General features: G+C 32.7%; 2 protein-coding genes and 1 long non-coding RNA gene across 4 annotated transcripts; 1 reads left to right on the top strand and 2 right to left on the bottom strand.

The window, feature by feature from the left end:
- Positions 1-596: 596 nt before the first annotated feature.
- On the top strand, positions 597-21,318 carry npve (acyl-CoA delta-9 desaturase). Its single transcript, NM_001280889.2, is given in 6 exon segments — positions 597-845; positions 17,866-18,089; positions 19,330-19,460; positions 19,914-20,119; positions 20,414-20,599; positions 20,770-21,318. Coding segments are annotated over 5 exon segments (1,056 nt in total). The 5' UTR covers positions 597-845; positions 17,866-17,878; the 3' UTR covers positions 21,092-21,318.
- Positions 5,224-9,420, bottom strand: LOC110119241. The gene is made up of 2 exons (XR_007223901.1): positions 8,443-9,420; positions 5,224-8,154 (listed from the first exon to the last, which is right to left on the bottom strand). It is a non-coding gene; the product is annotated as an uncharacterized LOC110119241 (long non-coding RNA).
- On the bottom strand, positions 21,170-27,563 carry LOC100650033 (acyl-CoA Delta(11) desaturase-like). 2 transcript variants are annotated; one of them, XM_012307794.3, is made up of 6 exons: positions 27,403-27,563; positions 26,911-27,053; positions 26,520-26,650; positions 26,147-26,352; positions 25,649-25,831; positions 21,170-25,126 (listed from the first exon to the last, which is right to left on the bottom strand). In XM_012307794.3, the coding sequence occupies exons 1-6, from the start codon at positions 27,510-27,512 to the stop codon at positions 24,817-24,819; spliced, it is 1,083 nt and encodes a 360-aa protein (XP_012163184.2). In that variant the 5' UTR covers positions 27,513-27,563; the 3' UTR covers positions 21,170-24,816.
- Between the last annotated feature and the right edge of the window lie 290 nt (positions 27,564-27,853).

Below are 27,853 nucleotides of genomic sequence, written 5' to 3'. Positions count from 1 at the left end.
AAAGGAAATAGATAGAAGGTTACTATAATTGAGTACTAAATGTTATCGAAACGCATTTAACATATTATTCCATTTATCGGTTCCCAAATTTTTAAATGAGAAATAGTAGCAATGGTACAAAATAAGAAGATATCTTTTCTAGAGGAATTTTTCTAACAATACAAAGGGCTTACGTATATTCTAATTTTCTTTATTTACGCGTTCAGGATCATCAGCGTATCTATAAAAAAATCTATAAAAGAATTTAAAAAAAGAAATGAAACGTTTTGGATAAAGCCTTTCTTATCTCCAATCTCATAACTTAACCGAAACCAAAAGACAAAAAAGGTTCATACAAAAATGTGTTTTATTTTCATTAACACAGAAGAATATGTACATATATTGAATACTGCGTAAAGAATTATGTGCATATGTACTTTCTTCGATATAGGTGCATATATATATATATATATATATATATATATAGAACCACGCATACTTACGCATTTGCCGGTAAGGTCACAGGATGAACGCGGGGAGGCGCCACTAGTTCTTTCGTCTAACGATGAGCGCGCTTGTGCTTGTGTTTGTCGGCTATTTAGCTCTTGCCTCGTGTTGCCGGCGTTTCAGTCTTGCTTTGCTGTCAGATCGTTCAATTTCGAGACTGGGAATCCATTCGCGAGCGATAATAGTGCATCTCAAAGAGTCAATTTGGACGATTAGAAGAGAAAGACCTTTGTGTAACAGTAATTAATTTATAAAATCGTGTCACATCGACGACGTAAGGCGATAACATTCATTAAGTTGGTTAAACGAGAAAGGTTAACCGGCGAATAATTCAACAAGGGTAGTAATAGAGCTAACAGGTATGTTTTCTTTACTGTTCTATCTCCATTGTTCGTCTCTTACATACGATCGTATATATTCATCGTTAAGAATCTTCGAATTATTCCATTTAGTAAAATTAAAAATTTCGAACTTTCTGTAAGACGAGAGAAAAAAAAGAGAGAGAGAAGATAAGAAGGAAGAGATAGATAAAAAAGAGAGAGAAGAAATCAAAGTTTATAGGATAATCTCCTTCTTTCACAGTCATTTCTTATAAAACATTTGCGAATTGATAAAAGACTGGGATAATTCCGTTTGTGTTTCTCAATTCGGCAGACGGCCGGTCATCACAACATCGCGTGATCAGATCTTTCGTACGTTTGAGAATTTATCAGTGTTCAAGATGATGTAATAGTGTTATAGTGTGTGCTGTATATGTTCGTTGTTCCAAAATAATTCGATTTTAAAACTATTTACAACTACGATACAGTATTTTTAGCAAATAAATCAAGATAGAAGAAACGTATGTAGATATATATACATGTGTATATAAATATAAAATTTGTATTTGTATGTATAAAATCATCAAAACAATCGCAGTTTTAAGAATGCCTTATAAACCAAGAACATTTTTTTTCAAGTTCAAAATTACAAATAAGTCATTTCAATTTTGATAATTATAGTGTTAACGGATGAACTAGAATAGCGTTAAATAATGTACCGTTAATTTCAATTTTGCTAGCTCTATAATACCGGATTTGCGTATTACCTATTTCACGCATATACATGTATAATAAGGAAATTTCTCCCTTCGCGTGAATCGTACCATAGCAATAGCAATAAAAAAACCTTAATTTAACGTTTAAGGAGTGATGAACACTGAGTGACAAACATTCAATTTCTTTTTTCCCATGAAAGTTCGAATCGAAATTCGAAAAACTCACGAAACGAAAAAAAGAAAACTCACGATTGCTTGATTTGGATGAGACAAGCAAGTCACGCGTTTTTTAATTAATATAACTTGAAAAAAATAAACGACCGCAGGTAACGTAAGGCCATCCATCCAAGATAAATTTCATTGACGCGTGCTAGATATGACAGCTTTAATTACGTTTCTGTGTATCTTGTCTACAATATAAAGTCTCAATATCACGTTTGCCACAGTCTTTAATCGTTATGGCGTCTAAATAAATCATCATACACGTTGTTTCTAGCGTTGAGTACTTTGTTTGAGTACATGCTAGTCGTAAGATCTTTCGTATAATTAGTTGTAAACTATATTATCCTCTGTTGATTCTTTTGCGACTATAAACATCTTTTAAGCAATTTCTCTTTTATATATAACGAGTCAAATACTATAATGTTATGTTGACTTTAGTATTGAAATTACCAGATTTTTTATCGCTTGATATTGCTGTAAGTAATATAAGTCTGTTTTAGACTTTGTAGACAAAAATACAAATTTTTAACTTTTCCTTCCTTCGATACGGTATGAGAACACGCACATGAAATGACATTTCTTGAATTTCAAATTCGTATACGTTTCTAGTATGTTGCAATATATGCACATATATGTGATCCTAGTAACTTTAGGAACGGGGTACTACGGTCGCACGAACATTCGCCTGAGAGTTATGAAGCGATAACAAGATTTACGATACCGCGCGACAAGTAGTAAAAATAGTTACGCTTTCCTTGTTCTCTTTTATGTTTTTATTTAGATGTAAACCTGGCTACGTGCCTTTCTTCTTTCTTTTTTTGTTACTGTCTTTTCGTGGCATTGCTTACTATTTGAAACCTAAATATTTATCTATTCTTATCTGTATTTCCCGCCATCCCGGAGATGGTTTGTTTCGCATAACTTAAGCCATTTAAAATAAACTAGTACTTTTAATTCCGAGCGTGGTATAATATTTGATCTTTTACTTTACGTTTACAATATCGATTTGTCGGAAATTTTCGAAGAGAAGATAATGCACTTTTTACAGTGCTTAGATAGTATAGATAGTGGTTACAAGATAGTGTAAGATATTGTGAAAGTAGTGATCGTAATCAGTAATATGAGTAATTATAAATAATTGGGTATTATAATTTCTTAAAAATTTCAGCTTCATTGTATATCTCGGTAGAATAACGTATATAATATTAATTCAAATATTTTTAGTCAGTATAGGAATTATGAGATAGTAGACGAAATTTAATGTAATATATCTATATTCACACTATAATTTCACCACTCAATGCAAAGGTTTTCTCATCGATCTTACAATATTCATAATTCTGCACATATTTTTCTATTACTTTGATATGTTCTATTTGTATAAGATATGGCACTGACATGATTTATTCGAAACATGTTCAAGGCCATTGAATTCGAAGTACGAATTACCAATTCTTTAACGAGGTTGAAGGATACAGTGCGTGCCAATCCTCGGACCAGCGTCTCAGCGGTGTCAAACCTGTTGAGCTGTTTGGAAACATTTCTTCGATTCACTTGTTATTGGCAAAGGTTGACCGTTGATCTAAGTAGATCCAGTGTGTTTATTCCGCTTCTACTTCGGGTAGCCAAGTATTTCTCTCAACGCACACTGTTACTGGGCCTACAAATTTAGAAAAGTTGACCGATGCGTACCACAATATTCATATTATAATTTAATCTCTCAAAAATTCGTTCAATTTTAACGAAATAAAACACTCTCTTTTTTATTTCATAACTTTATTACACTAATACTTACAAAATTACATAAGAACCTATTTTTTTTTTTTAATTTAATGAAATTCAAAGATGGATCTTAAGAACCTGAAACAAATATTACTTTATGTTCTCGGTAAATTCGTTCGTCAAAAATTTAACTCGGGTATTTTTATTAGATGTTATCTCACGGTTTTGAACTTTTTTTTCTGCGTATAACAGTTTCTCATTTTCTGAGAGTGAAAGCTATATTTATAATCTAGTTGGAAGTAGTTGCAATTTTTAAGACGAATGATACATTCGCGGCGCGTCGTTTACAATTTCATTCTTGATCAAATACGAGGATGTAATCGGCCACCGGAAACGTCGATTCGATTAAAGTCGATTAGTAGCAGCGGTTCGATCCAGCTCCCATATACTGCACTTCCGACCATAGAAAATATTTTTGTGCGTCAGTTATTTTACATGTCCTATCGTTGAAAAAATCGAATAAGCTCTTATCAATAATAGATTTTCATGTTTGAAATTCTCACACTATTTCATAATTGTTGTTTATTTCCTCAGTTAGTTACATAACAAATATTAGCATTATTTGACGCATTATTTTAAAGTACATACATCATTTATATTGTTAAATATTGTATTGAAAACTTACTTCTATTTAGATTTCTTAATTACTACTGTATTGACAAATCTGCACACCATATTGGACTACAAGTATAAAATTAATAATAATATATAATACATATTATAAAACATATATAAATAATATTAGATAATAATATTTTAATTATTACCTTCGAATTTCTATAACTAGAATGTTTCAGTTTTCAGGTGTTTCGTAATATATAGGTGTTAATTAGTTAGGCTATATACATATCTTTGTAAACTTCAACGACTGCAATAACTCATTCAGTCATGTTCATTTTGAACCTGCTTTGCATTTAAAATAATTTCAATTTACTTACTATAAAATCTCGAAATTACTCCATTTTATCCTAAGTATTTTACGAATTCTTCAAATAGCGACAATTGTTCGGGAAAAGAAGAAATAAAAATAAGGAATAATTTTTTCATAGCATAGCAATACGTCATGCGACTTCGGAATCAAAATTAATTTTTGAATTATAATATGGTGGGGCAGTACCATCATGCATGCATACATTAAATAAAGAATTATCATAATCAGTTATGAGCATGTTTCGCAAAGGTAAACAGAAATATATTTATACGCTGTACGGTTAAAACATGTACTACTCACACCTATAATACATCTACAACACATATACTAAAAAAATGTTACTACAGATTATATGAAAATCGGATTATATGAAAAAACGGGATAATCTTTTTCCTAAGAATTTAATACATGCATTTCCATAAAATATAGAAATTCCGAATTAGAATTTCGTGCAATGTCACCTACGATTAATGTATTTAGTCGGGCAACTTTTTCCATGTAATTTTCTTGAACATCTGTAACATTTTTAGCATAGTCATTATGATCGATATTAGTATTACGTAGTTTCAATACCACTGTTATGCTTGATTTTATCGGATGTACGCAGGAAAGATTATGAGACCGTGGTTATACGTTATCAGAAGTGTGTCGTTCTAAATTGTAAACGATTACTTCCTGAATATAGTTGCGATAATATGCAAATATGTATGTGTGCGAGTGCCCCAACCTTGAACGTTAATTGCCCATTACGTTTTATTTAACATTGCTATAAAAAAGCGGCACCCTATGACATTTATTTGTCATTATCTTGTTTCAATGGACTAATGTTAAAGCTGCACGCTGAATTTACTGACCATATACATGATACAGTATTACACAAATATACAAAATGGCATGCAGCTATATATTATGCACAAGTCTTTTTTTACGCTTCTTAAAGTTATTCATTTATTCATAATGTCAAAGTAAATAATAGGATTACTGGAAGCTGTTGTTTTTAAACAACTATTAGTTTAATTATTTTTAATGATCCAATATTACGTGGATGTAGCTGTTTGTCCCAATAGTGCAGTTCAAATTGTCAGAAATTCACATCTCACAGAGACTATCTCAAAATTACTAAATTATCAAAAATTCCTAAATTTCCAAGTTGCCGAATTTTTTAAAATTTGATAATTATGCGTATACTTTGCTCGATAAGTTTATTCGCGCGAATTCTCTCGTCTCGCAACACCTTTCTCTTGTTATTTTACATCGGAAGTATCACAGCTCGGTATTTTCTTCTATTACGGCTCGCAATCAGCTCATTATACGACACAAAGAAACTGAAATCAGTTGAAAGTACGAGTCTACAATACCTCATAATGCTCGAACAACTTCTATTCACTTGACTGCCTCTTTAAACTCCTCTCGAACGTATTTCAAGTTGATTCAATCAACTATGCCCTCGGTTTGATCTCGGAAGTTCAATGACAAAATCGCAATGATGTAGCGAATAATAAAGGATGTATGTTTGCTTCATACACTCAATGACTCAATATTCATAACCCTGTAAATGATAATAGTTTGCAACGTGTTATTCGCATTATTACATCGCATTAAGACACGATTTAAATATAGTGCGCAAATTACGCGTGAAATTTTGCAGCTATTCCACATAAGACAATTTAATCTTAAGTACGTGAGATCATCACCGGTGTTATTGCATTTGCGCCTTTCCTTGCCTCAACCGATGACGATTGACAATCTCATACGTGGACTTTAACTCTGAAATTCTGTGAAGAAAATCTTTGAACATCGACATGATGGACTTCGAACATTTTGTAAGTAGACTCTCCGTAATTCCTGGATGAAAATGCAAATTGTTCGAAACAAGAATCCGTATATACATAAAGTCTTCAAATATCAAAGACGATGAGTGTTCATTTTTGCCATGTATGTAACTTAAATCGTGATCTACTATACGTCGATCATATAACGATATATAAACTTGAACTTGCCGGGGGACAAGTTGATTCATATAACTAAGTCGTTGATATGATAGGAGTGCCACGTATTTCTCCCTACCATCTGTGATTTTTCGTTCTGTTAATAGAAGTTCGTTCGTATAAGAGAATTCCACCGAACATTTGCTCTTGAATATATAACAATGTTGTAATTAAAATTATATCAGTTGTAAAGCATGAAAGTATTTCACGTAACACCTGTTTCTACTGTTTACATTTCAATGTTAGACGCTCATATAAGTGGATTGACGCCTGGCAATAATTTAGATAATAGGAAATCAGCTAAAATGTAGTGAATTAAAATCTACGATATCGTTCATGTAAATGGAGTGCCACTTTAATTATAAACATCCGATATTTTACATAAAGTTATAATAAATCTTACTTAATTACTTTATGTTTGAATACGAGATTTGTACGATATGCTATATGCGTACGCATATGCTACATGCTATGTGTACACCATTCTTCGCTTACAATCCCCGGTGTTATCTTACTTTGGCTCACTCTACTGCGAATACGTGATCGTGAATGAGACATAACAACGTCCTACCTTCATAACATCGAGTTTTACGTTCTGCCATATGGAATTCATATTCAGAGAGTCGACAATGTTTAAGAATTAGAAATTAATTACCGCGCAATTAACATTGATTGTTGCTTATGGTATTGTTTCGATGGTACGCATCTCAACAATTTAATTGTAAGGTTGCATCATCAACGTACTTATACAGTTCCAAGATTGCTTGGAACGTACAGTTCTAAAAAGTAGTGGGGACGTCGTTAATCAAAACTCGGGGTCATTTAAGCGTGTAGTATTTATATGCACAGTTGAACTATTTAATAGATTTGATAACGTGTCTGTTAAAATATTTTTCTTTAAAGAACGCATAATTAGATCGACCACGTAATAACGCTTTTCACTTTTCAAATTAATGTCTAGTCAACAACTGAGTCACGTAATACGCGGACGAGGAAGCGAACGAAGCCTCGTGATTCTCTCGCACGCAGCATCTCGTGCTTCTCGTCATTCGCGTGTGACGTTCGTTGCCTACACATTTATTACACCATATAGTATACTCCGTTGTGCATTTGTTCAACGTTCACGCATGCACGTTCATTGTTACTGGACATGGTGTGATAAGCTTATTTAATACATGTACGTATATATATTTTGAGCGTTGATTGGAGATGTAGTTGAAGTTTCATTGCTTTAATTTTTCCATTTTCTGATTTATGCGAATCAATTGTATCTCCAGATTAACCTTTACCTTCCGACATACGACTTTAGCTCCAAGTTCAAAGTTTAGTTTAGCTATACCTTTCTTCCGCTTGTAATTCTAATGTAATTTACGTGTCGTTAAAATTCATTCCCCTTCTCTATAGGACTGCTGATGTTATGTGCGTTATCTATTAACATAAAATTTTCGTTTGAAATTGAAGACTCTTAAGAGCGTTTAGAAAAATCAATTACGCACCGTGAAGTTCAAACATGTCGACTGCCATGACAGTCGCCAATATTCGACGATACAAAAAGTTAATTTACGTGAAATGAACAGTTATGTTCCTAAAGAATTTGCAATACGCTCAATGTTGGACGCGTAATAAAGCGATTAAACAATTTATTTTTTGGTGGGATATAGACAAATTTTTGTAAAGGAGAATTTTTCTTCTTTTTTAAATTCTTGGATCTAAAACGTTAGAATATGCGAATTTCTTTGTCAAAAGGATATAAAATCGATATAGATAGAAGAGTTAACATTTTTAATAGCTTCTCGCGGTGTAACGAAGCTCTCAAAAACGCGGAAAGAATGAATTGATAGAATGTTTTGGTACGTGTATTTATTTTATATCAACGATATAAATATGCAACTCTAACAATAATTGTACATCTTACGAATTTGGATAAACACTTTATGGTACGGTTTAAAATATGAAATATACGAACAAGTAAACATAGTGAGTATATGTATACCTACTTGATGTATAATTGCGCAAATACCAATATTGTTAATTCGTAGGAATTCGGTAAGAGTTTGCCATTTTAGTTATTAATACAATAAGATCCATTCAATATTTGAAGCGACATGTAAGTATACATATTTGTCGAACGTTTAAAATATCAAGTTTGCATAGGCTAATTTAGTTTAAGATGAACACCTATATTTTTCGTATACTTCCTAAACTGTAAAATATGTAATGTATGTATAAATGACTACAGTACATAATAATAGTTTGATTAGCATTTGAAATTAATTAGAAAGAGATCATGTAGAAATTTCATAAATGTACTTAATCACGCTTGGGGGTTTTCCTTTTATTTGCATTTTATAGTTACGTTTTCCACGTTTTTTGACGCTTTATGCATGCCTCTATGTCGTATAAGGTAACCCATATACCTGCGTAAATCTTACGTGTCATGCGCATTTCAACGTTTCTGAAAGTTTCCTCCTCACTTATTTCGCATCTGCCTTTTGTCTAAATCAACTCAATTTTTTAATTATAGAAAATTGCGTTATTCGACGATCTCGTTAAGAGCAATCAGATTCTCGTAAATTATTTAAATCAAGATAATTATCAATTATTTTTCAAGTTGTACTAGTTACAACTTGTACAGTGTACAAGTTACACTTTCTGATGTAACGAAGTTCCGCCATGTGTGTTTTTGTTAGATCTGAAGTAAATCCAAAAAATAAAATACATTGATTCTTATGCCCACATAAATTGCATACCAGTGCAAATATGCGGACACAATGCGAGCTATTGCTTTTAAGTCTCGGATATCGGATGAAGCGATATGAAAGCGGGTCAAAACTACCTGCTATATATCGTCAGTTTGCTGGAAGAGGAACAATTTCGAGAATTAAACATTTATTATTTTATGCAATGAAATTATATTATTTAAGAAAATATCATAGGTTCAAAAATTATTTTAATTCTGTAGCTCTTTTCTTATTAGTGAGTTACATGCATGGATAATATTGTATTAAAGACTTTTTTGTATTAAAGTCACTTTTCTATCAAACCAAAGATATATATATATATATAGATTTTGTTATATCCATTTGTATGTATTATAAAAATTTTATATTGAAATCTTCTTTCATTAATTTTTGTTTTCAAAAAATATATGTCTGATAATAGAAGTGAAAATATAGTAGGGTAAAATTGATCTGGGAAAACTCAATCACCAGTGAACGTATTAAGTCAATAGGTGAATAGCAGAACGCGTTCGAGATCTATTGGCACAAAATTCTTTATAAGCTTGGCTATAAGACCTCATACAGTTATCATTGAGTTGAATCTTCGCCAGAGTGTGAATTAAGGAACATAACGAAACCTGTACTGTATATGAAGTTACGACAATTGTATCAACGTCATCAATTACGTTTTATAATTGCGCTAGTTGTTATGACAAATTGCACGCAATACGAAAGAGATTTATTTATCGATTATTTAAATATTTCGTATAAACGAAGTTTCCCAGTTATTGCTATTGAAATACATTGAATTCGTGGAAAAAGCACAGGTTTGAGAGAAATATATCTACAAAGTAATGTTTTATAAAGTTCCAGACTTTTTTATTTTTGTAATGTAGAATTATAGAAATATAAGTAATATTTGGTAATGGAAGTATAAAGAAAGATAAAGAAACAAATAATATATTTTATCCTGTTCACATATAACTGAAAAAGCAATAGTCAAAGCAAAATCATTCTCCGAGCCAAAGGCACAAACTCAGATACCTGTGGAAACCTCGAATAAAACTACGGTTACGTGTTAACGATTTCTACACCTGCCAACCCAAACGTAAAACATAATATGTATAATTGATGAGTGCCACATGTTGATATCGTAGATTAAATTACTTCCACTTAAAGAAATATTGTTGAATGAGTATGCTAAGCCCATAATATAATTCTTTGTCATTAATTTTTTTTTAATCTTTCTGGAGATCAATATCTCTGATATCTTTTACGAACATCGTGAGTTTTATTCACATAGTTTTGAAGTGTTAGTAGATAAAACTGATTCATTATATGGTAAAAACAATTTTCTGAATTAACATCCAACTGCGAAATAACTCTACTAAGATTTAACATCTTACAGTTTCTGTCGACTATACGTGCGGCGTGTATTTATATCATCTTATGCGGTAACGAAATTGCTTTATTCCAATCTCCCACTCTTTTAGCCATAATTTTCTTACAACTCTTTCGTGTATACCCGAAATACTAGAAATCCTTTTTCCGAATCTAAATCTTCTTAGTTTCATGCTCAAGGTTGCTCTATGGAGGTTCATCGATTGAGCGTGTTTTCCGTACGATTCAGAGCGTGTTACGTTTGCATTCACCGTTCGAAAATCAGTCTTCCGATATAATTCGACTCGCTTCGAACGGAGAATCAGTCTATTCTCCCTTCTCCGGCTCTCGATTCATTTTTCTCGATTGTTCGGCCCGGTAAATTCACGTTTCCCCGTTCTCAAAGCGTATGGCGCTCACCTCACACGTATTCTGCCAACACACAGACACGTGGCCGTTGCGGATTGCGAGTTCCACGAGGTATATGTATTCTAGTATACGGTGCAGAAACACGTCGATACTATTCTAGTGTGGTGCGCGACCAGCCGCACGTATTTCAACGAACACCATTCGCTGGTTTGAAGTGGCGAGAGCAGCAATGCGCAGCGTGATTGGCTCAGACCATCTCAGCTGAGCCGTAGTTCGAGGGGCGTCGCAACGTGTCTGATTTTAGGTGTCCCTCTATCAAGCAGAAACTCACTATTATCGAAGCGGTTCTGCGTTTGTTGGCGTTTACTCTGCCTATACTACTTTATACTCTGCTAATACTACTTGAATTTCCCGCGTAATTCAGAAAATCTTGGTAAACATTAATTCATTTTTTACCTCCTTTCATGATTCTTATTGCTCGTTACAGTTCGAACGATTTACGATTATTATTCATTCATTCAGAAATTTGTTTCCTAGAACAGATACAGATATCATGGATGATTGAACGAAATATGATACTTATGTGTGTATAATGTGTATTTTTTATACTATATATCTATTGGACGTTATTACGAAATGTAAGGTATTTAATCCTTTTTATAGACTCGATTTATATTTTACTCAATTTTTCCTAGGATTAACATTGTACCACTGCATTTTGTTACCAAGTCTTGTACGTATTTGTAGCAATAGCTAATTTTAATGTTTTCAATGACAACAGAAAATTGTAACAAAAAGAACTATACATATGCATATATCTACAAATGTTTTTCTAATATTGCACGCGCATTTACGTAATTTATAATTAAAATACAATTACATGTAAATCCGTTTTTTCTTTCCTGGTTTTTATTTGTAACTTCAAATCAGACGAAATTATTTCTAGCCTTTTATCATTTATATTTAATACAAGTAAATATTATCTGAAGTTTTATTATTGTCAGACATCGAATATTAATGAGGAGCAGCTTTGCGTCAGATTTTGCAATAAATCTAAGGGACAAAAGTCATTGATAACTCCACAATATATCTAGGTTTTAACTTTGCACATTTAGTGTTAAGACATATTCAGAGTCACTTTAGATTAGATTACCAGTTCACGTGCTTGTGGTTTGATTCAAATATTTCTATAATTCAAATTTTTGCAAATTAAATGTAACAGTGTATAATGTTACAAGGAGTGCGGTCATAGCTCTTACACATCTTAATCTTTTTAATGAGTTTTTGCACAATAATAACGTTTGAAAAACTGAAACTAATGGTAACAATAGATAGATCATGAATGAATCAAGAGTAGAGTCTGACAAATTGAAGTTAATGATATTAATCAATAATTTATAAGATTTCTAAACTTTCAAGCCTCTCAGTTATAAGTGTTATAAAATAACGAAAGATTTATGATAAGTGATATGAAAAATAACTATCTTATTTTCGTAAAGCTTTCTTTTGCATTTCTGCTTTCACAATATTTTGTGGAGGGATAAATATTATCCCGTAGTATAAACAACTACGTTACGTAATTGGTGGTATTTATTAGCAACCTATACGCATAAATATCGTAGAATTTTTCACGTTATGAAAGAGTTAATATCAAAATTTTATTTTCTAAAGTGAAACTGTGATTGTAACTGAAATGACAGTGGCGTGATCTGTAAGATGCCAGCCGTACTGGTATGCAGTCTATTGCAAATTCAAATCCTATTCGAAGAATTTTCAAGACAATATCCTTTTTTTCATACATTTACCATTTATAAATTATCTTTAATATGAGAACTGTCCAAAATAACCAGCTGGTGGAATATTTGACAGATTTGTTATCTTTACGATACACATAGACTATTGTTGTCACTGTAAAAAAAAAATTAATGTTAATTTTTATCAAGATAAGACCATGCCTGTTTATTTTTAACATATCATTTCAATTACAATCATCTATGCGATGTTATAATATACTTACAGGTACGTACATTACATGTGTGTAGCTTGCTTCCTAATATCGAATATTTTCTTTATTGATATGTAAAGAAACTTAGATGGTTGTAAATACATATTTTATTAATTTTTTACAGGTTTTCATATATAGCATTATATATTGAATTCTTGTCATATCTCCATTTATTCTTATTCTGTTTTTCTTTTATTCATTTATAACCGATATGAATTCATGAAGCTGGATATTATTAGCTTTAACTCTTCGAGCAGCAGGTACCGGTGGCTAATCAAATAATTAAAGTTACACACGAGAACCTTTTCTTGGTAGGTCGAGGATAGACACTATAAATGTAAAAGATAAAGAGTCGACATTGACCGATCACGTATCAATGGAAAATTGATAAAAAGTCGAACGTTATTGTATCTATCATTTGTTTCACTGATACTACAATGATAATGTTTGAAAGATATATGTGACAAAATATTGAAAAATTATAAACAAATGGTATTGATTAAACGTGGATTAGAATAGAACACAAGTTTCTAAATATTTAGCCGCGCGTGTTCGTGCATTCATAAATAGTCTAAGAATGTATTCGTTCACGTTTCTATTCAATTCGACATAATTCCTACTTTCATCTGTTTATGAATTTCTTTGACCGCTAAATTGGTTGTCCATTTAATCATCATATCATCATGACATAATTCGGTTATTTCATCAAGATCTTATATTGGTATAGTCGGTATCTACCTGTGAATAAGTTGAGAATAAATTATATGCACTCGACGAAATGATCGATTGAAATTTTAGAACTATATATATATTTCGATGTAGTCAAGGTGTATCGCATGTAAGCATAGAAAAGTATTTTATTAGGCGAATTACGTAAATGCGATTAGCTTTATGTAATCACGCGATACGTTTGTTTGGTACGTAATCTCTCCTTATCTTCATACCATTAGAAAATCTCTATGATCCTTGATCACTATCGAATTAACGCACGAATAGTCTAATATCGATCGGTATCGTTGTCCTGCTTCCGATTACTTTATTATTCTAAATAAAATAATGCTTATAAATAATAAAATAAAAAGTTAATTTATTTTATATAATAAATTGTTATATAGTAGATTGTATATAGTAAAAGGTTAAACAAGAAGTGAAAAGATACAATAACTAAAATATTGTAATTATAGTGCCCATAGCAAATTGTACGTTATCTGAGAAGAGTGCTAGATTCTAAAGAAGTCAAAGAATTAAATTTCCAATTTAATTGCGTTTCGACTGATGATTCCTTTAATTTATGGCATATGTATCATTTTTTATTAACAAATTGTTGACGAATATGGATCAATAATTTGTGTTATAACGCTATCGCTATAAATGCAAACACGTTAACAGTTAATTATGTAATTGTCACAGAAACAATATCGTAAGACGTTATTTATGTTACATGGATATGATACTGTTTTTTATGGCTTGGACAAAACATTATATTCTGAATATATCAACCTTTTCCTTGTGAGGAATATACTTCCATAAATTGTACATTATAAATAAATTTATATAAATAACGATTTTATAATTCCGTCGCTAGTTATATATCACACATTGTGTAATATATAAATTGTTGTGATATTTTTTATCTGCGGAAAAAGTGAATTGCAATTTTACACATATTTTTATTTTCCACTGTGTAATTTTACACAAGGTCATTCAAAAATTCATTGTGATGAATGTACGAGGTTATCAACGTCGACAAATCAGTCATTTTCCGACCTTTTAATTTCAGCCAATATAACGAACAGAATATGTATAATTGATAATTGGTTAATGTAACGTAAATGATTGACAATTGCCTATGACTTACGGATGTGACCTGCGATTCAAATTCAATAAAGAAATTCGATTACAAAATATGGAGATTCTTCCTTTAGTATGGATCATACATTTGATGTTTAATAATTGCATATGTATGTGTATTTAGGAATAATCAGTACAAGTAGTATAACAGTAATACGAAGTTAATTTCGCTTTCATGTACTGAACATGTTAAATTATGAACAAACGTTTCTTAATAAAAATGATAAAAAACCGGAAAAAACGGTAATTGTTATGTTGAAATTCTGATTTTGTTGATAAAAATTGTAATATTCATCTATTCTTTATCTTTCGTTCTAGCATATCTCGCTATATTTTATACCCAAAATTTTGCGTTTACTGCTATAAAATTTCTAATGAATTGTCCTTCGCTCTTTGTCCTAGTGATTCGACTTTCTGTACATAAGATACTAAACGACATTCCATTCCGTAATCTCTATCATTTTCAACCCCATTTCATGGCACCCCATTCTCCGCTATATCTCTGCCTCCTATTCAGCAATTTCTTTTCAAAGCAAACAGTCTCCGTTACTTTCTAAAAATTCTGCAGCCACATCTCCGCCATTTCATTCCCGATGCTAACCCTATCCTTACACTCGCTCTCCTTTATATTCCCCCCCATAACGTTATCATTCAACATTTTCTGTCTTCTATAGCAACACTTTTACCCTCTCGTACCTTCATAACCTCCATTGTCTGTCTTTCTCTCTCCGAACTTTTTTTCTCAACTCCCCTAAACCTTCGTCTCTACCCCAACTTGTTCAACTGAACTTGTGTCAAGGTTCTGGACGATGTACGTTCTAGTCGGTTTTATGGTCTTTGATATGAATCAACGGACCCTAGGAAAGAATTTCAACCAACGAAACTCCGTTGCGAAGAAGAAGATGTACATATTTCGGTGGTGTCGCGTCGGTACGCGGTACGGACGAGCCTGCGTACCAAGGAGGGCGCGCGTCTCGCGATCTAGCCTTCAGTCGATAGACGACCACGTTCGGGCATCGACGAAATATTTCATTCTCCTTTTCTACCCCAGTAGCATATTTTTCATTGACTCGGTTTACTGCCACCACCTCTTCCACCCCTTTGCTGTCTCTGGACCCGTAGTGGAGGTTACAGGTGTTGCCAAACGGGCGTCTGGCAGCTGTTGTCCCTGAATATATGTATAGACGTTACGGGTCGACGACTGTGATAAACCCGTGATAATAGTGAAAGTGGCGACTTTTGAGGACGATTTAAATACGATCTAAGGTTCATTAAACATATCTAGGTAAAAGAGAGTGAATTTTCGAACTGTAAAATATTAACGGTGGACACTTTTGTTTAAATTTCAAATGAGAGACGTTATTAGCAAAAGGAGATGGTAAAAGAATCAGTTAATCGTAGGATTAAATCGTTGAATCATGGACGAGTAGAGTCGCAGGTGATGGATTGAATTTGTAAGGTTGGTCGGGGAAGCTGTTTTCACTGCTGGTGTTATCGATTTCGTCGGGATGTCCTGTTTTGACGGGACGAAGGGATGGTTGTTCGGTTTCATGTCGGGAAATATTTCGCAACGTTTGCACGAGATTCCATGTATGAGGATGTAGAATGTACTTAGGCGACACGTCTGTAAACCGATGAACAGGTATGGTTTTTTGTTATTACGGAGAAAGGAGGTTTGGTGAGTGCTAGAATTTTTTTTCCTTCGGTTCTCTTATTCTTTGCTCTCTTGTGTTTTCTTCGATGTTCTCTGCGTTTCCTGCGGCATACTTTTGTATTTCCAAGGATAAGAATTCTAGTAAATTTCTTAGTTAGGTATTTTATTTTTCAGGTGAATGGAGAGTTATTATTATTTGATATTTCTTTCGTTCGTGTCATTTTGTCATTAATTGAGCGACCATATTGTAATGAGTTTGTTGTATTTCATGTCATTTCGTATTATGACTTCTTAATAAATGTATATTGGTTCAACGAAACAAGTAGAAGTGTGATTTTTCTATTACAGCATTCAATTGCCATTTTGAATAAAGAATGAAATGTTTTAATGTTCAGTTGAATACAATTGAAGTTAATGCATGTCAGTTTATTAGAAAAAAAATTCGATTTATAATCGTTTTATGGAACAATTTTCTGCTTTATGAAGAGATATAAATTTCGGTGAATAAAGATTTTTCATTATATCATCGTGTCAATTACTGGAATAAAAAGATTTACAGAGTAATTTAATTGATACTCTTATATCGAAGAAATACCTCAGGGGTCACATATGTTAATAAATTGATTTGAAAATTGCCCTCTTGTGTAATAATTGCACGATAATCATCAACTTTACCAACACGTTCAAAGAACTGTGCCGATGAATTAATAACTGACTAATATTCGAGTTTCTCAGTAAAATATCATTTTATTATCACGCATTATTAATTAGTGTTGGTCGAACCTACCATATATATATTCCATGCTATCGTATCGGAGTTTTTCAGTTTTTGGTGATTCTGATTAGCCGAGAGTAACCTTGATACACCTATATCGTCGTAAGATAGCAGAAAAGGAAACAGAAAATCATTATAGTTGAACTTTCGTTAGAATTTAATATGCGTTATTTATATCTTTTAAGATGTTTCAACAGTTTAACGTTACAACATTATGTAATAGCTTATACATACGTAATTGAATTTAAATATGTGTCAAGAAAGTTCTTCCAAACATTGTTTTTTATGTCACATTGTTAAGCTGCGAAAGGAAAAGAATCACCATTGTAAATAATAATTCCATTCTGCGTAAGAAATGTATACTTAATGTTGCACATTTTTCATTCTAATTCCAATGATTCATTTCTCATATACATATATCATGCGTCACATATTTGTGTATACCTACGTTGACGTCAATTCTTTCGATTGTGTCGAGTTAAAATGTATAAAAACATAACAGGATTTGATTAGTATTTCTGCATTCATTATAACGTAATACTATTACGAAGTTGAAATGTTAAATTATGTAGATAAATTTGCACTCTTTATTAATATCCATGTGAATTTCTTGTAGCTTTGTACGAATTGTTTCAGTAATTCTAATACACTGTTTTCCCTTTTTAGGAAGAAAGGAGGTATGGCGCCGAATATAACGAGTAGCCCGACAGGTGTACTGTTTGAGGGTGAAACTTTGGATGAGTCCTCAAGGGTGATCGACGCGCCTAAAACGAAATACAAGAGACAAATCGTTTGGAGGAATGTGATTATTTTCGCGTATCTTCATATAGGCGCCGTCTATGGATTATACCTCGCTCTTACATCGGCAAAATGGGCGACGCTGTTATTTGGTGAGTGAAAGCCTGAAAATATTTTTCGTCGATTACCTAATACTGATATTTATAATATTTTGTAACCAGGATTGGCTTGTTATAAGTCAACAACCAAACCATTCAACTTATCTCTCGTAATATTCCTACTATGCTAATTCATTCCATACTTCACCACTTTGCTTATGTATGAAATATAAGGGTAATAATCGCGTAAAATTTCTGGCAGACATGATAAGCAATTTATCGACGTGATTAATACACTACGAAGTTCAAGCGTTTTGCTTAGCTTTCAACATGACTTGTTTAAAGACCAAAGGGATTTGACTTCACTTTAAATTTCTAAAATTTTAGTGCCAAAGTATTTGATTTCATTAATGGTCATATTTTTTTTTCTTTTTTTGAATGATTGGGAAGATAAGCGCTTAAAGAGAACACATGTATATTAATTTGGATTGACTAACATAGTAAGTTGCTAGTTGCGATACAAGGATCGACATTAATTCAAAAATTATGAATTCCGCAATCAATATAATTCAGTTGAATGAATTTAATTCGCCTCTTCACTCTCTTTCACTTTATTGTACCGTTACCGTTTTGAAAGAAATTCTCTTAATTACCTGTAAATTCGTGACAACTTCTGTGGAATTGTCTAGACCCAGTCATATTGTCTATGCGATAAAATGACCTCGTAAAATGGCATCGTACCAAATTCGAGTTCAGAAATCGTACGTTCGGTGGGTTGTATGCCAACGAAACCAAAGCTTGTACGAATAAGTTAGTCAGCGTTAATTAATTATTTGAAAGAGGAAGATGGGAAGTAATAATATGCGTCAGTGAGACGTTAAATTGCACACACATGTTGACATGTTGACGTACTCAGATTTCCTTGTTTGTTCTAGAAAGAATTCTTTCTGTATTGTTGTTCACTCTGATAATAATTATTATCGTGATAAAATTGAAATTACAAACGTAATTATCAACAGATTGTAAAGTAACAATTAATTTTTTACTTGATCCTCTTTTATTCTTGATTTTCTTTGATAAGATTTTTTCTTCATTTTGAAAAAGTTTTAATTATTGAACAATGGTATATGCAACGTAATAAACATGTCGATAAAAATTTTATCGTACTTAATGAAACTTACAAAACCCAGTTTATAAATGGTCAACTCTAGTTCGTTCTTTCAGAAGATTCAATAATTCCTACGTATCGATACGGTCAAGATCAGTATCCTTAACGTTTGTTTTTGTTTTGCAGCGCTCTGCTTGCATTTGTTCAGTGCTTTGGGGATTACAGCTGGCGCTCACAGATTATGGGCACACAGATCATACAAAGCGAAATGGCCCCTGCAGTTGTTTCTGATGATTGGCAACACAATAGCCTTCCAAGTAAGCAGTCGATCGAGTAATTACTGAACGGTGAACCGTATGATGACTTCGCTATATGATAAGACTGGGAAAGAAAAGAGAAAAAAAATTATTATCCTGACGGCTTTTGAATCATTTTAATACGAACTGTATTGTATCTAGTGGATGAAATTATTGAATCTTAGATTTCGTTTGCTTACATTAAGTAGATATGACAACATTGAGAGATAAAAAAATATTTGAATCATTGGATTATCCGAAAAGTTCTTCTACTAGAAGTACAAGTTCTTAGAGTATTCGATTTCTCCAAATTGAAATCAAACGTAAACGAGATCTCTAAATCTCTAATTAGATCAAAGATCGTGTAGCGATACTTCCCGTAATGCCCGACTCTTGGTGCAACTAGAAATGGTTCAGAGTAAATAAATGTTTGTTTTTAAATTATTTTTTTTCTAATACGTTTATCCTCGATAGGATGCGGCAATCGATTGGGCTAGAGATCACAGACTTCACCATAAATACAGCGAGACGAACGCAGACCCTCATAACGCAAAGAGGGGATTCTTCTTCGCGCATGTTGGTTGGTTGCTGTGTAGGAAACATCCGGACATTCGCGCGAAAGGCAAAGGAATTGATCTTAGTGATCTGAAGAACAATCCTATACTGTCTTTCCAGAAAAAGTGAGTACCCTTTATCGATTCCTTTTGCGACCCACTGAAATGAAAAATTTGATCTTCTTTCTACATTCAATATTAAATTACAAGATTTTTAAGAATCGATTCGAAACATTCAGGAAGGTTGATCACTATGGCAGAAGATTGTAGTGTTACAGTATTTTTAACTAGAATGAAGCGATCTTGAGTTCTTTTTTTTTTAGATAATTTAATTATATTTTATATACTAAATAAATATAAATAAAAATGAACAAATAAAGAAAGATAAGATTTCTAATGCGTTGTACAATGTGTTTGCAGATATTACGCGATTCTGATGCCTCTACTGTGTTTTATTGTACCTACTCTAATTCCTGTCTACTGCTGGGACGAGTCTTGGGGGAACGCTTACTTCGTCCCTACTGTTTTGCGCTACGTCTATACGCTGAATATGACTTGGCTGGTCAACTCTGCGGCCCATATGTTTGGAAACAAACCATATGACAAGTTAGTATTATTTGTCATAGTTTTGGTTCTATTTATCGAGTTAGTCGGTTTCGAAAAAAAGACGTCGTATATTTCGCGTTAAAAAAAATCAATGACAAAAATCTCTAATTTTCTAAAAAGCTATATTAAGAAAAAATGTAATGGAAGAGGAATTAAATGATATTTTTTAGGTATATCAACCCCGTGGAAAATAAAATGGTAGCCATAACGGCTTTAGGTGAGGGTTGGCACAACTATCATCACGTATTTCCATGGGACTACAAAACGGCAGAATTGGGCAATTACAAAGTTAACATAACAACTTTATTCATTGACGCCTGCTCAAAACTTGGCCTCGCTTACGATATGAAGATAGTACCTCAAGATCTGGTGCGGAAACGAGTAGAGAGAACCGGCGACGGAAGCCATAACGTGTGGGGTTGGGGTGACAAAGATCAGACGCAACAAGATAGAGATGTGACAATGGTGGTGAATTTGAAGAAAGATCATTAACGGACACAAATATTGTGCTAGGCTTATCGTTTTCTCAATGGAAAATAGTAAACGATAGCCTACTTTTTTGTACAGTTCTTTACGGAAGGGGTGGTATATAAGTTATCCGGTAATCAATTGAAATATTTTGGGATAGCTCTTAATATTCGTAGTTAGCCGGTTATATTAGCATCAGTTATATCCAATTTTTTCCGATATTGGTTTACAATAAAGGATAAAACATTGTATATTGTTTCGTTGCGTGTTTCCGCCAAGATTGATATTCGCCCCAAGTGTACAAAAGTACGCGTTACTATCGAACAAAGATCTATTCTATTTTATTAGTCTTATGTTATTGTAATGTAATCTTAAAATAATAATTAACGTACTTTGAATATCAATTTCTACAAAATAAAAAATATTTATATCTTGATTGACGGCATAGGCTGTCTTGCGGATTACTGATCACAGTCGATATGATTACGTGAACTCTCAGTGATTATGGGTGAAAATCGATATTTCGATTAGGCACTTTAACGACGTCCTAGATCGTAAAGATAGACTCGCAGGCGATGATAATTTAAAACTATATATATATATATAAATATATATGTGTATATGTATATATATATATATATATACCAAACTCCGAAGAACATTGATGCTTGTAATAGCTGGTGAAACTGTTCCATAGGATTTATGGATACTGAATTAAATTTCTGTTCTTGAGTTCTCTATCCGATGGCAGTGTGGATTCTATCCTTAGAAAGCTTCTTTACTGTCTTTGTCTTTTATTTATTTCATATTAATAGTCGATATCAGAGCTGCGAAGGATAAAAGGAGATAGATATGAATGCTTTTAGCATGTTTAATCAGAAAAAATGTTATGTTAACGCTAGTTATTATAGCGACCGCACAATTAGGACGCGTTAAACGTTTTCTCATAAAGAACCGAGTGAATCGAGAGAAACTCTTCGAGGATTTTATGCTTTATGATAATATGCCTCTTTAGCCCTTTTAGTGCTATAAATCATTCGTTCTTTCAAAAATTGAAAATTTTTCGTAACTCTGATTCGTACGGTTTCACTATTGTTTTTCGCCTCACACATTTCCCTTTTTCCTTTTATGATCGTTCCTTAATTCTTCCAAGATGCTTGCTATCATCCTACTTATATAATAGCATGCTATTTTTGTAATAAAAATTCTATCTTTCGTTTCTACTTTCTCTTTCCTCTCTTTCTTTTTATTTTTATTTGGAAATTTAATTACAATACAACGTAAATTATTTAGTAGTGATGTTTGAGTCAATTATGGGGACACTGGAATTTAATATATATTCCTTTTCCTCTCGTTTGACTCGCTATCGGGTCGAATTTAACCTTAGAAAGCGGAAACTAGAAGGAGAATGTAAAAAAATATAGCTTTAGTTGATCTTTCTCCGAACATTTTCTTTTTTCTTCTTTTATATTTACTTTTTTTTTTACTGAATACAACATTAATTATCTTCATCTATTATTACTGATATGGTCCTAAATATTTTTCTATACGTATGGTAGGAAGCAATGTTCTTTTCGTTTTTGGAAATTGACATTATAATTTGTGATATGTAGAATTGCAAAAGATAGTACAATACATTTCTTCAATTAAAGATGTTTAAAAAATAGAAGAATCGTCACGCCTTCTCGGGTTAAAGACTAAGAAAGATAAAAGAAACAGAATATGATATCTTTCTAATTTGTTCTCTCTCCCTAATAAGAAGTGAGCGTGTAAAAAACACAATAATATTTGTACTCTACGACACTATTTGAAAAAACACATTAGAAGGCGTGATTGTAAAAAAGAAGAAAAAGCCGAACGAAACTAAGATGATGTCGATCAATACGAAGGCCTCTGGTACCTTTAAGAAAAGCATGTCGTGCTCAGCAACGATTTGCACGTGTATATTTGTAAAATTATTTGCAACGTAGTCGATTGCAAGAAAGATTGTAAAGGAAGTGAAGAAAACATTGTACGCTTAATGTAAATGTAAACGACTGTCAGTTTTCTACTTGAACCTCTTACTTTGAATATTTTTTGTTATCGTGCGGACGCTTGTGAAATTTGTTGATATTTAATATTTGTTTTTCTAAGAGACATTCCATCCTTGACAAAATATCCTTCTCTATGTAAAGAATTAAAAAATTAGTTAAACGAATTCTCAGGCAAGGCTCTCCTTCGTTATCTTCAGAACTTCATTAAAAAAAGGAACAGTAGGCAGCAAAATTATTACTACGTTCAAACATATGGTGAATTTTTCTTTGCCAAAAATGTCTTAGAACATTAATTTCGAAGTATCACTTCAAGAAACAAAATCCTCTCTCTTCGTTGATTTATTAAAAAAAAGGATGCTCAACATGTTTCTCATCGATCTGCACACTTTTAGAGAACATTCGCCGTATCCATCATATATGTTTTTCTGAAAATTGGTTGTCGCTATGACAACCAATTGTTTCTGACCAATTCTTCGTTTCCATATATAGCATCTACTTATTTTCCTTCACCCTACTGGCTTTTCGGATATTCACTTGTGAGTATAAGAAGTGTGATAATTGTATGAATTCGCGTTACGACGGCGGTACGACGGTGTACACAGAAGATTGATATCAAAGATTGCATAAAGATTAGCAATTAATGTGAAAAAAGACGAGGGGGGCAAATTTCGCTAACGTTGTGCGAAATTTTGAAGAAAGTATATATGACGGTATTTTTCACGAGATCGCCCTCGTTTTTTCTATGTGTTTTTTCCCATATGTATAAAGAACTCGCATACAAGTATACTAAGATCTTTTCGCAGACATACAAATATGTCCATTCGCAGACGTTTACTATGCAAGGAACTATCTGAGATTAGTTCTAAGATTTAATCTTAACTTTAAATAAAAGTGTGATGTGTTACCAGATTTTAAGAGACAAATATATATATATGTTGTTTTGTTACCAGATCAGGACGAAATGATTGATTTTATTCCATTTCGTAGCATGCCGATAATTATATAAGAGCATTCAAGGTAATCATTTCTTTCGTTTGATTAATTTTTTTCTCGTTGCATGAGTAGTAACGTAACCGGACGTTTACCGAACGATTCATTTTGATAAATATGTTGCATTTAGAACGGACATACTTTCTCGTTTCTTCCTTAATCCTCTTTCTTTCTGTTCTTTTTTGTTTTGCTTTTTTTTTTGTTTTTATTGAATTCAAAATTAAATTCGTTGTGTGAATTTAATTGTAATTTCGTTTAAACTATAATTTGATGGAATGGCGATTTAGTAATTTAAGCTTGTTTCACATGGTGGTTTCTCTTCCGTTATATTTCGTCGCCTTATTATTCTTCTAACACCGATCAACCTAGAGCAATTGATAGTTTCCCAATTTTCAATTGAGACGAAATGCTCTAATTAACTAATATATTATTCTCTACACAAAATGATTAATAAACTAAAGGTAGTTGAATGAAATTTCAATTATAAATGTTTAATGATCTTTTCTTCTTTGTATGGTTTTGTCATCAAAAATTATATAATTGTTATTATAAAATTAATATATTATCATAATGTAACAAAGGTTTATATTCGTCAGTGAGTAATAATTTGTACGATTTGTCGATGCTCAGAATCATATGAAATAACGTTGGTAAAGAAAGACGATAAAAGAACAATTAAATCTATCGTTTTAAGCTGCGACAAATCGGTACACTTTTATTTTCAGCTCAGTTCCTAACCATCAGCTTCATTCTTTTTGCGTTGTACATAGATTTTTCTTTCAGCTTTCCAAGGCCCTCCGCAAGCGTCATTTTCTTCTTGCTCACCTCGTGAAGCATTTCTCTAACATCCTCGGAATCAGTTGTTTGCAGTAAAGTAACATAACCGAGCTCGTGCCATATTTTGATGAAAAACGTGGCCCAACCGTCCGCGTAGCTGCCGAATTCACCGCATTTCCAGTCCCATGGTACCATGTAGTGATACATCGGCCAAAATGACTTCGTTAGGAAGTATATACTGATGTTGTCTTGTGGCAATCTGCAACCGTGAGTAGTTTGCTTTGGATTTGATACTTGATCATGCAAAAATTTTCGATACAAAGATTTCTTTAATTTTTTATTGCGATATCAATGCAAGATCTTTTCTCTAATTTCCAATTTTTCTATAAAAATTTATTTGTACGAAACTTCATGATTCTTTCGTGTTGCTTGAATATTAAGAAGAGAATTTCTTTCTCGTTAACTAATGCATAGTGTTTTATCGAATAATGGACATGGATATGAAGCGATATTGACAACTAAAGAAAATAAATTTCTAATTAAATTTACATTGTATTTTACGAATTCAAGGAATTTGTTAATTTTGTCGAACGATTACAGCGAAATGATTAATCAGAGCGTCGTTTGTATTAGTTTCATCAAGCTTCTTATATTTTCAACGAATTTAACATTTTATTGAACGGTGATTCCATCGTTGTCTATCCTGACAGTGCCGTGGCTACCAGGCATTTTAAAGAACAGTTTGTACAATATGCTAAAGGTATCTGAAATTTGCATTAACTTTTGCGTTTCCATACTCCAGACCAAGCGTGCACTGTTCACCAGCCAAGATACGTTCACCGTAATGGCGAATCGTAGCACTCCCGTGATCAGTATGCTTTCAGTCATCGATTCGTCCCAGTATTCCAGCGGCGCGTTCAATGGCAATATTAGTCCGAATATTATGAATAATGGCCAGTAGAATCTGTAAATACAAAGAAGAGAAATTGGGTTACGAAGATGCGTGAAAAATTAGGCAAAAAGTTAAATATCGAACGAAAATATGTATGCTCGAAGAAATGGAATTGTGCGAAGAAGAGTCAGCGCCAGAAATTATTAGGGGAGTGTTATATTGCCAAAAAACGAGGGTCTCTTGTTTGGAAAGAGTAGAAAGAGCAATGCAAGTTATTAGAAATGAAATTTAAACAAGTGGAAGCAAAGAGTCAAAAATAATTTTTGATAGAATAATAAGAAATGTAAGGAAATTAGACATTTTTTGCGTTCGTTAAGAAAATCTTACTTCTTTTGAAACCAAACATAGCCATCTTGCTCGATATCACGCATATCGATCTCACGTTTGATTTCTTCAATGTCCATACTCGGTGACAATATATTAGCTACATAGTGACTATAGAAAAATCCTTTTTTATGATTGTAAGGGTCTTTATCTGTCCCATAATACTTGTGATGAAGCCTGTGATATAATACCCAGTCGTATATTGAACCCTGTAAACAAAATATAATTTACTAGGATAAGAACATGACAGGTAAGTATATTGAACCCTGTAAACAAAATATGATTTACTAGGATAAGAACATGACAGTTAAGCTGTAGTAATAACAATTAACTTATTAACCGGTTCATCCCTTAAGCAGAAATTTCAGATACCTACCACTCCTGCTATGGTGTGAAACAACACGAGGAGAAGCCTAAGAGATCCCGTGGCTTCGTACGTACGGTGAGCCCATAATCTATGGGCACCTGCTGTCACTCCAAGGCAACCAAGGATCGTTATAAACAATGCTGGAAAATTTATTGACTGATCACAAAAGGTATACGCTAGAATTTGATTATTGTTTTAATAGAATGAAAGAATAAAGCAATATGGATCATAAACTGCAATAATTTTATTACCGTTTGTTCCTCGAACAAATAATAAATTAAACTCTTGAAAGGACTATATTTTAGTGAAGGGGCACAGAACGATTGAAGCGATAAATGTATCACAAGTTACAAAATTCGTCGTGTCAAACAAAAGAATAATAAAGTACGTATTTTCTTACTAAAAATCACAGTCATCCATTTAGCGGAAGTGAACAAAAACCAGATAGCGTATATTCCAAGGACGTGTATATAAATGTACCACAAAATGGCCGCCCATATTATTTCTTGTTTCCTTGCTGGTTGTTTCTCGTCCAACATCGCGCTGTTTTTAAACAAATTGAAGATTACGCATGTCGCTCGACGAAATACAATCGGCACACATCTTCATCTATTCAGAATACTAACTTAGATCATTAAAAAATAAAGTTCGATAAAAGTTACATAAAGTTAAAAAGGAAAAGTCGAAAAATGCATTTTAGGAACACCAAATTGAAGTCTCCATGAAGGAATCTAAAAGATTTCGAAGAACGTTTACAGCTTAAAAATTTAATTTTCTTTATATTTTCTCTTAGCTAAGAATGCTACGAAATTAAACAACACACTGGAAACGAGAGGCAATACAATTTGGAAAGTGAATTCACGTGTTCAGGCAGTTGTGGATCGAAATTTACCTTTTTTTGTAGCACGAGACACGCTTCTGAATAGTTGGAAAAGAACTACTTAAACGAATGCGAACCATAAGCCTCGTCGTCCGACCTTTTGGCTTCTGTTTGAATCTCATTAATGACTAAGATTTCACTTCGTCATTTCCTTTGTTTCAGTGTTCTTTAATTTGAAAATGAGTTTAAAGAATCGTTTCTAACTTGATCTCGATTGACGATAACTATCGCCCCCTTGATACGATGTTTAGTATTAGTTACAGTTGAAACTGCCTTTGAGATTTTTGCTATTGGATGGAATTACTAGGAAACATCATAACGAATAGACGAAAAATCAGTAATTTCAAAAACAGGAAAATAGAAATTAAAAGGGCTACATTGCGTTGTCCAAAATTTTTATATCAAGAAACTTTTCAATTAGAAGATTAAACAATTTTTAAGATATGTGCAAATCTAAGAACAC

This window comes from Bombus terrestris, chromosome 4 (genome assembly GCF_910591885.1).
Source record: "Bombus terrestris chromosome 4, iyBomTerr1.2, whole genome shotgun sequence".
NCBI lineage: Eukaryota > Metazoa > Arthropoda > Insecta > Hymenoptera > Apidae > Bombus > Bombus terrestris.
Note: the sequence above shows the minus strand (reverse complement) of the source record. Positions and strands in the feature narration are given on the sequence as shown.